This window comes from Leptonychotes weddellii, chromosome 15 (genome assembly GCF_054177405.1).
Source record: "Leptonychotes weddellii isolate Sample4059 chromosome 15, ASM5417740v2, whole genome shotgun sequence".
NCBI classification, from domain to species: domain Eukaryota; kingdom Metazoa; phylum Chordata; class Mammalia; order Carnivora; family Phocidae; genus Leptonychotes; species Leptonychotes weddellii.
The window spans coordinates 12,716,343-12,727,435 of record NC_138383.1 but is presented as its reverse complement, the minus strand read 5'-3'; the positions used below and the strand labels follow the sequence as shown (position 1 = coordinate 12,727,435).

General features: G+C 37.6%; 1 protein-coding gene across 14 annotated transcripts in view; it reads right to left on the bottom strand.

Annotated features, from left to right (window-relative positions):
• Window positions 1-11,093, bottom strand: part of BPTF (bromodomain PHD finger transcription factor) — a 146,984-nt gene that overhangs the window by 34,734 nt on the left and 101,157 nt on the right. For 7 of the 14 annotated variants that reach the window (XM_081804660.1, XM_081804659.1, XM_081804662.1 and 4 more), the window contains 8 exons: window positions 10,729-10,853; window positions 9,818-9,946; window positions 7,478-7,628; window positions 7,050-7,173; window positions 4,906-5,152; window positions 4,390-4,551; window positions 4,021-4,172; window positions 2,980-3,088 (listed from right to left, as the gene is read on the bottom strand). In XM_081804660.1, the coding sequence (XP_081660786.1) occupies window positions 2,980-3,088; window positions 4,021-4,172; window positions 4,390-4,551; window positions 4,906-5,152; window positions 7,050-7,173; window positions 7,478-7,628; window positions 9,818-9,946; window positions 10,729-10,853 (1,199 nt within the window). The remainder of the gene's footprint in view (window positions 1-2,979; window positions 3,089-4,020; window positions 4,173-4,389; window positions 4,552-4,905; window positions 5,153-7,049; window positions 7,174-7,477; window positions 7,629-9,817; window positions 9,947-10,728; window positions 10,854-11,093) is intronic. The other 7 variants (XM_031023982.2, XM_031023985.2, XM_006729524.3 and 4 more) reach the window with 3 other exon arrangements.

Genomic DNA, 11,093 nt, shown 5'->3' with positions numbered 1-11,093 from the left:
TGGAAAAATTTTTATTACATCCAGGAAGTCTGTGGATTCAGTTTTGGGAAAGGCTAGTGTGGCGGTAGGAATAGGATAAGCTGAGCTACACATAATCAGAGACACACCACACATCCACCCACCCTCCACCTCTCTGGCCACAACTCCTAGAATTCCACATCTTCACTGGGCCCCACCAGACCCACTGGCCATCTTGCTTTTCTTTGACACAGGAGACACACTCATACGTGTAACTGTGGATTCACATCACACAAGTCAAACACATAATTGAAACGACATAAGGCAATACGGAACAAAGGCTCTGTATCTTGCAATCACCAAACTTTTTCAGTTTTGTAAGTATATTACCATTTGTCATCTATAATTTTTTTTCTCATTTACATCACATTACACTTTTATTGTTCCCTTTAGTTACCTGACAGCTATTTTTAAACAGTAATAGATACTAAATTAATAGTAAAAGTAATAGATACTAAATTAACCAATTGTCCCTGCAGCATTAAGTGAAATAATGGATCATACTTTCTCTCCTGGGGTAAATCCTGTTTCGACTTTAGAAAGTTGCCTTTATTTAAACAAAAAAACAAGACAGTGCTTTATTTCATATTAGAACTGTGCTAAAATTGTAAAATGAATGGAAAAGATTTAATCTTTTCTTTGCCCCATGCCCTGGAACTTTTTTTTATAAGAAGAAAATTGCTTCCTAATCATTTCAAAGAATTTTACCCATAAAACCATGAGGTCTGGATTTTTTTGTGGGAAATACTATGGCAACTTTCCAAATTTCTTTCCTTGATATGAGTCATTGAGACTTGAAATTTATAAGCATAGTATATACTTAGGCCTCATTATTCAAACAGATTTAGTTCCTGAGTATGGGGTGTGAGTACTATAAGGATTCCTATACACAATTCTCTCTTGATTAAAAAAAAGTTCACTCTAGGGGGCGCCTGGGTGGCTCAGTCGGTTAAGCATTTGACTTTGGCTCAGGTCATAATCTTGGGGTCCTGGGATCTGGCCCTGCACCAGGCTCCCCGCTCAGCTGGGAGTCTACTTGTCCCTCTCCCTCTGCTCATGTTCTCTCTCTCTAATATATAAATAAAATCTTTTAAAAGAAAAGTTCATTCTATTTTTATAGCACTTTCTCATCACTGATTTTGTAAACTAGCATTTTGTTCCCATTTCTCAAGATTAGACTTGCAAAAGAATGGTTTACTTTAATAACATTTGCCCTTTTCTCTCTCTTTTTTTAAGATTTTATTTTTAAGTAATCTCTATACCCAACATGAGGCTTAAACTATCAACTCCCAGGTCAAGAGTCACATGCTCTGTCAACCAAGCCAGCCAGGCACCCGCCCTTCTCTGTTTTCTAATTATTACTTGTATTTTTATTTTATTTCCTCCTGTTTTCTTTAAGACTTGTTTTATGTATTTTTCTAACTACTGATTAAGACTTAAGAATATGCAGGGGCGCCTGGGTGGCTCAGTTGTTGGGTGTCTGCCTTCAGCTCAGGTCATGATCCTGGGGTCCTGGGATCAAGCCCCGCATCGGGCTCCCTGCTTGGCGGAAGCCTGCTTCTCCCTCTCTCTCTCCCCCTGCTTGTGTTCCCTCTCTCGCTGTGTCTCTCTCTGTCAAATAAATAAAATCTTAAAAAAAAAAAAAGAAAAAAGACTTAAGAATATGGGGTTTTGGTCTGTTTTATCCTCCAGTGTATTTCAACTGCCTGGAGTAGGTGCTCAAATATTTACTGAATAAATTTGTCTCTGAGTCCAGCTTTGGCAGATGACTTCGCTGCTACTTGATAATCTGCTTGAACCTATGCATTTGATGTTCCCTTAACTCAAAAGTTACTTATGAGAACATATGTTTTAAAATTTTCAAGCAAGTAAAAATTAGTAGAATAACTTAATATTAACTTCTAGCTTTACTACATAGAATGTGGCCTATACACATTCTACTTTTTGGAAGGAATTCATCAGGTTTTACCTGACTCATTATGTGACCATTTTTGTATAAAGAGCCCAAATATATTTAAAACCAATGTGTATTCCTGAAGGTTTAATAGTTGACACAGCCTGTTTCTAGTCTACTATGCTTCTGTTGATCCCTCCTTGATATCAAATAGTTTTTGCTTTAAACACTCCAATGAAATCTTATTTGGTTCTTCTTTTTTTTTTTTAAAAGATTTCATTTTTAAGTAATCTCTACATGTAATGTGGGGCTTGAACCCACAACTCCAAGATCAAGAGTCACAACATGCTCCACCAAATAAGCCAGTCAGGCGCCCCTTATTTGGTTCTTAGAGATTAGTTTTTATCTTTAAGACAATGTAAAAATCATTGACTTTCGCTCTGTTCAATATTAGTAAGATAATTTTTGTCCTCCCCACCCATACCCCGTATCTCCCCTTTTTCTTACTTTCTATTTTTGGTCTTTATTTCATGTATCTTTGCCCATCTTTTTATTAACCTTTTGTGGTAACTCAACTTTAGATATGTTTCTTATTACTGTACAGTTGGATTTTTTTTTGTTCTATCTTTACAGGATTCAAATTTTAAATATGGGAACTTTAACCTATTCACGTTAACGAAGAGCTGATAATGCCTTTGTAAGCTTTTTTTATGTTTTCCGTTTAAATCCTTCTTAGCTGTTTCCTTGACTTTTGTCTGTCTTTTGCCACACAGACTGTTGTCTTTACTCATTCTCTTTACTCCAATGATTTGAATTAATATATATTCTATTTATTAGAGGTTTTTAAAAATTTTTATTAAGCATGCTTGGATCTACTTCTCCCTTACTGGCAATGCCAGAAATGAAATAATACGGATGTACCCCAAAATGGATTAGAAATTTAGTATGCTTTGAAGTATTCATTCAAATCGGTATTTTTTAGTATGTAGAGTAGCACATACAGAGTATTACAGATTTCCCAGACTGGGTGTTTAGAAGAAAAATGAAAATGCTGGAGGGATGAATACCTGGTTGTACCATCACAGGTGTTCGAATAATTGCCTTTCCTAGTGTTGACTGTTGGAGGGGTGTTCTAATCACCGTCATACCAGGGCGGATCTGAGGCCCTGTGATTACCTATAAATGACACAAAGGACAATGAATTAAAATGTTTTTAAGACTAAAAGCATGATGGACTTAGAACACAGATCTTTAAACATTCCCTATTGATAAATAGGTCTACAGAAATGACAAAGGCTCTTGGACATTACATTTTAAATTACATTAAGCATCAGCTTAAAGATGGGAGTTCTGAGGGGAGAAAATTTAATTCAAATGAGATCATATGAAATTCCTGGTCACGGGATACCAAGTAGAACTTTATAGACTAGAAGGAAGGGACAAGACTCAGTGAAGCTCTGTTCTATAACCACCATGGCTGCCCACAGGAAAATGTTGAGTCCTATTTTCCCTGAGGTCCAATACATATCTGTCACCCACAGAATATAATAGTAAGATCGGAAACCCAATGTTCTTTCATGTTTTTAGAGGAGAGACTACAGAGCATATTAATTTTCAGCCTTATAATTAGGTTTAGAACATTTTCAAGTCTACAAAACTTCAAACTTTTTTCCATGATACCAGAGCCACAGAAATGATGTATCTAATATGTGTGCATATCAGCTGATAACAAACTTAGTTAGTTATAATGCCGTGGATTCTATTTTCATTCTACTTCTTAAGTTGCACAGCAAGTTTCCCTGGGGGCTCCAATGCTGCCCATTGTTTCACATGAAGGAATTTTCTTTACAAAATCCTAGAAAGCATTAATTTGACTCATAACGTATACGAATATGCTATGAACTAAATGTTAAAAAATTAACATTTCGCATGATTCATGCTTAGAAATAGAAAAGATTTTTTAAAAAAATCAGTACTTCGTCTCAGATTAAGTAAAAAGCAAAGGAATATTAGAAGCTGGATTAATACTGGAAGAGGCCGTTCTGAAAACTTCAACTTGGTGTACACGTCATACTTCAAAACAAAATAAGCCTGTAAAGAATTCTTACTTGTGAAGTGCTTGTGGTTCCTCCAGAGCCTGAGGTATTGGGCCTGATTGTGACTGTTGCTGTCCTGGGTTGGAATGAAGTAAAGGTCTGCTGGCTTGTACCTGTACTTGATGGAATGATACCCAGGACTTTCTGCTGTACTTGAACAACGCCTTAAAAAAAGATGAAGGAGTCATTAACAACCGCCCCTTTAATAAAAAGCATCAGGTGTTGCTGGGTTTCTGAGGAGGAACTACGTGTGGCAGGGTTTTAGAGTGGGCTACACAGAATGTGAGATCCGAGGACTGAAATCAGTGAAAAGGAAATGAAAAATAATGGCGACAGTATGATCTGGCAAATGTGAATTAGAACTCTTCCCGTTTCCCTTACCTCCTTGTGTTGCTGGCACATTTACAGCGACAATCTTGCTGTTTGCAGGAAGTGGCAGTTTGGTAATTACTTTTCCTGCCATAGTGACTGGACTGCCTGTAATTTGGAACGTCTGACCTGTGCTGGCAATGGTTGTAGCAGATGTGGCAGCTGTGCTGGTGGCTAATGGGGCATAAGACATTTAATAAGCTTCAGATTTAAAATAACCAGCAACGTAGTGACTCACAGGAAGGGCACCAATGCATGAAAGGTGGCGCCTTCTGTATTTTTAAGACAAACATTCCTCTCCACTCAAAGTAAGTGAACTATGTAAATGTTGAAAGTGAAATAATGTAAGAGAGGAGTCTCGCTAATGTAATAATTATATTATCTGTCACAAACCAACTGCTGCAGCTTGTTCGCTCAATCAGCTGCAGAAGAAAAACAATTTTCTAAAGAAATGTTCCATTTCAGTAAAGGAATGACATTTCTTTTCCCCGAACGAAAGTAATCTTTTCTTCAATAACAGTTATGTACCTGAATTTGACTGGCCTTGCTTAACCCACGTAGCAAAGGTCTGATGGAAGTTCTTGTTTTGCTGGAATGTTACAGTGGCTGGAGATCCAACTTTAGTAGTGAGAACCATTTTAGTTCCAGTTGTAACTGAGCCACCTATGGGGGCCACCATAACTTTTTGTGCTGGAGAAATGGTACTAGTTGTACTGTTTGGTGGGGAAGTGGTGGAAGCTGCAATTACTGTAGGCTTCTGCTGTTCCAATCGTTTCTAGAAAAGCCAGGGAGAGAACACATGAACCAAAAGAGTTCTAAATAAAAACAATACCATTCTGCAAGAAGTCCAGCCATAATTTCTCCAAATCTAACTGCATCAAATTTCTAAAATATTTCTGAAAATAGTCCATATAAATTTGCCCTTAATTTCCTGAAGAAGGCCATTTTGTTACAACTCTAAACCGCAGCCTGTACAAATGTCCAAGCTTTCAGACTGCAAATAAAAGAGACACGGGTAATCTCACTGGAGACAGGAACACCTTTATGTATTTAGAGCACAGAGCAAATGATAGGAACTGTAAAAGGTTTCTGGTTTACTGTAATGTTAACTTATCCAATTATAAAAATCATGTAAATACTTAAATAATCACTATTCCAGTTCACAAACAGGTAAGCAAGCAAGCTGAAAATTATAATAAAATATCTTTTCTAAACTTCTTATACTACTCAGGTCAAAATTTCTTACAGAAAAATATTTTAGACTATTTTATGCAGAGAGGTATAAGCTGATCAGATGGTAGGGTTTTTAAAGACAATTTGTACATCTTGTATCATAGATTGCTAACACTTCCTGACCGACACGACGACGTAAGCTTCCACATGTAAGAACAAGAGGCAGCACTGATTTCAAACCTCGTGCAAATGCTTTATCATCATTATCTTATTTAATGCTCAGACCAACCCAATAAAGTTACTGGTATTGTAACTTAAAGATGACAAAACTGAGACTCAGAGAGACTGTGTAGATGGCCTGGACAGAGCAAGTTAATGGTGGGGCTGAGATGTGTACCAAGATAAAACTGTAATGCTGAACTATCTCCTGCCGTGACATCACAGACAATCTATGTAGGATTGCTTTTGTACACATCCTGTATGCCTGAATATAATGTGAGGTATTTCCCATAGTTTCTCATTCCTCAGAAGAAAAGGAGTTTAGTTTTGGATACTCAGAGATGTCATCTGACTGAAATCAGTTTTAAAAAGGTGGGGGAGGGGGAAAGACAAAGAAACGGAACACATGTTTAGTAGTTATTTCCTGAGGGTATGCCTTCAAAATTGGAAATGTTGACTGTATTTGTAAATAAGCATTTTAAATAAATTTTTAAAAGTAAAACATTAGGTTTCACTATAGAGATGACAAAAACACATCCATAAAATGAAAAACAAAACAACTAGTTAGTTTTTCTCTGAATGGACAGATAGACATGAAAAAATCCAAAAGTGTAGTTATCTCAAACTTTGACGTAAGGGAAGGCAATGACCTACACTACACCAAAGTAAAAGATGCATAAAAATTTAAAGGAATGTTTTATAAAATGTGAGAGGAAAAAGCAGTTTGAAATGAATATTCTGGTTGACATAATATGTAATTTTTAAATACTTACATGTAACTAAGTTAGTGATACTGTAAGTAGACCTTTATTGATTTCACCTATATCCTAAAAGTTTACATATTTAAGTTGGCTAAAAACTTTTATAGATTTTCTCAAGAGAAAAAAGGGGGAATCATCCTTTATGTGAACCCCTAATATTCAGGCACATACAGTACATCATTTATAGTGTGGAAATGCAAAGAAACCATCAGTAGCTTTATGATCCTCAATTATAACAAACTCCTAAGAGTTTTAGTACAATTTGCTTTTTCATGGCCTACAGAGATATTATAGATTGGAACTTGGTAGGAAAACATTATCTTTGAAAATTACCCACAAACACCTCAAGCTAATGTAACAATGTGTGCCAACGATATTTTAGTAACAACACTTACCCACTGAATTCTAGAGATAATAAATAAAACCACATGAATATATTGTTATTGTGCTTTTGGTGTGCATGAATTTGGCTAAAAATGTCAATTCGCTGCCAGGTGGGCCTAGTACCAACTCCCCCACCTGCTGGACAGCCAAGCGCTGCTGTTTGAGGTGAGCCTCCATGTGGGCCTTGAAGTCCTCTGCCTTCTTCTGTTCACTAACCTTAGCCTGTTGCTCAACTGCTTGTGCCTTTTCTTTCTCCACTCTGCAGGGGGAAAAAAAAGGAGGAATTTTATCAGAAACTACACTATTAGACAACTGGTATCAAATATTAAGTGAAATCTGGTCGACTTTCATATTATAAAAAGATATAAAATTATTTCTGCTTAAAAACAATAAATGTAAGATAATTAGAAACTGACAAATGGATAAAACACATTAAAATTAGAAACAAGACTTTAACAAATGATCTATAGCTAGCACTTAAAATCAAGAGGTGAAATAAAATTAACTAGGATATACTGAAGTTAAGCTTCAAATATCTGATTACATGTAAACCATTTCCTTACCTTTCAGCAAACGCCCTGATCTCCCACAATTCCAACTCTTCCTCTGCTACCCAAGTTTCGATAATAACAGGGCCAGTTTGCTTGGGCGTTTCTGGTCTCTTTGGCCGTAATGCACTTGACCGAAGGCCTTTCCTCTGAGGTGTAGGTGTTTCTTTGGAAAAGAAATCAGAGCATTTTAAGCAAATACAGCTTCTAAAATTACAATACTTCTGGCATCTCCTCTTAGATCATGAAAAACAGGAGTTGGCAAACTTTTTCTTAAAGGGCCAGATGGTAAATACTTCACACTACGCAGGACAGATGGTCTCTGTTACAACTAGTCAGCTGTGCCTCTGTATCATGAAAAGAGCCAGAAACAATACATAAGCGAGTATGTATGGCTGTGTTCCAATCAAACTTTATTAACAAAACCAGGTGGTGGGTCAAAGCTCATGGGCCAGGTTTGCTGGCCCCTGATATAAAAGGCCTGTAAGCCTTTACCCAGCCTGTTCCATCTGCCTGTAACACTACTCCTAGGCTCTGTCCCCCTCACCTGACTAACGTCTATTTATCCTTCACACACCGACATGGATACTTGTCCTTCAAGAAGCCTAGCGCATTCTTCCCACACAGTTGGGCTGGGGGTCCTTGGCATGTACTATTCTGGCAATGTGTATTTTCCATCACAGCACTGAGAAGGGGGATTTGGAAGTTGCCCATGTAAAGAAGGGATCTGAAACTATTAAGCAGAGGTAAAATCTCCTAATGGTAAGATTTTAAAAATAAAAAGTAGGAAGAGGCAAGCATTGAACCATCCCATTTGTTCAGGGAATAGGGAAGCAGTCGAAGAAAACAGAAACAGTGGTAGGACCTAGGTTATCCAAAGTGGTAAGAGGCAAAGAAATGCGATCCAAGGAGATTGCGGTGATCTGAAAGCCCTGGGGCCAAGACTGAAGATGGGTCAGAAACCGCTTGTTCCATCTGTTTCTCTGCCCATCAACTGAGCTGTCTCAGTTCCACAACAACCCTGTTTTAATTATGCTAATTTTCATCCTCTACTAGGATAGTATCCCTTATTGAGGTTCTTTTTAAAAAATCTATTCTCATTTATTCTCCAAGATGAACTTTTGACTTAATTCAATTGATTTCAAAATGTAAATTGTATACATTTGGGGACAATTAGCTTCTATTATTAAATAGCATGTTTCTAAGGACAGCATTCTCTTTTTACCCATTTCATAAAGGATTTTTCCCTAAATGTTTTTATTGCACATATGAAATAAAATTATTGATTTTAAACTGTATCTCGAGTCCAGTCACCTCACTGAACTCTTTTTAGCATTAACAGTTTTGATTCTCGTTATAGAAGTATAATCCTATAACCTTTTCTTTGCTTCTGTGAGAATAGGGGCTGAATCCCATTCTTCCATGTATTTGCTGTCTAGTGCTTATCATGTAGTTGCTCTACAAATGTTTACTGAATCACACTCTTTATGCCTCTTAGATTATTTTTACCCCGAGAACTCAAGTATTTCACAACAGCTTTAACCCTTGAATCAAGAGATGGTCAGTGATCACTTATGTGTCATATTCTGCAGCAGGTGTCAGGACAACAAACTAGACAGACTCAGGAGCTGCCCTCTTGGAGCTGACAGTCTGGTGTCAATCACTGCTCCACAGCTTAATTGTAAGAGGTATCATTATTCTTTAAGACTTACTTATTTTGAGAGAGAGAGCTCACACGCACGCACGAGTACAAGCGGGTGGAGGGGCAGAGGGAGAGAATCTTTTAAGCACACTTCCTGCTGAGCTACAGCCTGACATGGGGCTCGATCCCACAACCCATGAAATCGTGACCTGAGCCAAAACCAAGTCAGACACTCAACCAACTGAGCCACCCAGGTGCCCCTATAAGAGGTATTATTATACTTCTCTGTACCCTCCCTGTGTTTGGAACAATGCCTATAGATATGTGTGTCTAGTGAAATCCTGTTAGGGTTTATTACTTAAATATCATTTTAAAAAATATAATAGATTGTAATGAAAAGATCTCTTTTTCAAAAGTGGAATAAAGAGTTAAGGAAACAATTATTATCAAATTTTTTTAAAAGATTTTATTTATTTGTCAGAGAGAGAGAGTACAAGCAGGGGAAGTGGCAAGCAGAGAGAGAGAAGCAGGCTCCCCGCTGAGCAAGGAGCCTGATGCAGGACTGATCCCAGGATCCTGGGATCATGACCTGAGCTGAAGGCAGACACTTAACTGACTGAGCCACCCAGGTGTCCCTATAATCAAATTTTAATTCATAAAAGATACGGTTAATAGGTCAATAACAAAAGAACAGAATTCTTTGTATTCCTTACCTTTTGGTGCTTCTGGAACTCCAATGGGGCAAATGATTTTCCGGATACAATATTCAGATCGAATGCCATAAGGACCAACATCTCGCCTTTTAATTATCTCTGTTGTTGTGATTTCAGTTTCAGATGTTTCTATGGTGATTTAATCCACATAATATTAATAACCACCTAAAATATTCAGAGACTAAAAAGGTATAACATCTGGTGCTTTAAAAAAAGGAGACACACATGGAATAAACTTTTGAAAACAACTGATTAATTAATGACTTTAGGGTCACTGCTAGAGTGCAATAATACTTTCTTCCTCAGTGAAAATTTCTAAACTGAGCAAAATGCTATTTGGGGGCAGCTTAGTTTCTGGCGGCAAAACAGTCAAAATAATAAGAGTAGAAAGAAGCAGCAAGCATAGGGTTCCAGATGTCCCAGTTTAAATGACTTATACTCTATAATAATAAAGATCTTTTTTTTAAAAAAAGATTTATTTTTTGAAAGTGAGCGCACGCACATGCGCAAGTGAGTGAGCATGGGGGGTTGTGGGAGTTGTGGGTGGGGTAGGGAGGGAGAGACAGAGTCTCAAGCAGATTCTCTGCTGACATGGAGCCCAAGGCAGGGCTCAATCTCACAACCCCAAGATCATGACCTGAGCCAAAATCAAGAGTCAGACGCTTAACCGACTGAGCCACCCGGGTGCCCCAACAAAGATCTTTTAAAAATTCAGACTGGTTCACACATAAGTGACTCACCCCCTTCCCTGCCCCCAGGATCTTACAGCATGTGCTGCCCAACTTTAGCAAGCTGTATTTTTATACATAAGCGTTATATTTTAATAAATAACAGAAATGCTTAAAATTAAGTGAACTGTCAAGTGATTTTTTTCTCTTTTCAACTTAAACTAGAAAATAAGAAACCCTTACCTGTCCGCGTAGTCCCTCCTCCTGGAGGAGCCTTGGCCGCCATGTCATCCCACCTCAGGCTTGCCCACAGTAACCGTAACATAAGGCTCACTCCAGCTAAGGACTTTACAGTCTGAAGTCTATACCTGAAAGAAAAACCCAAGAAAAACTACATATGTATTGTGTAGTACACACGCACGCACGCGCACACACACCTTCTATTATTAAACCAAAGGGCTGTATCTTGTCTTCATTATGATTTTAATAATCATAATACGATTTTGTAAGCACGGTGGCTATTATACATCCCTTAATAACTTTTTTGTTCCTAGGCATAACATGCATCTAACAACTTAAAAAGGGTCTGTAGTCGCTTCAAATACCAT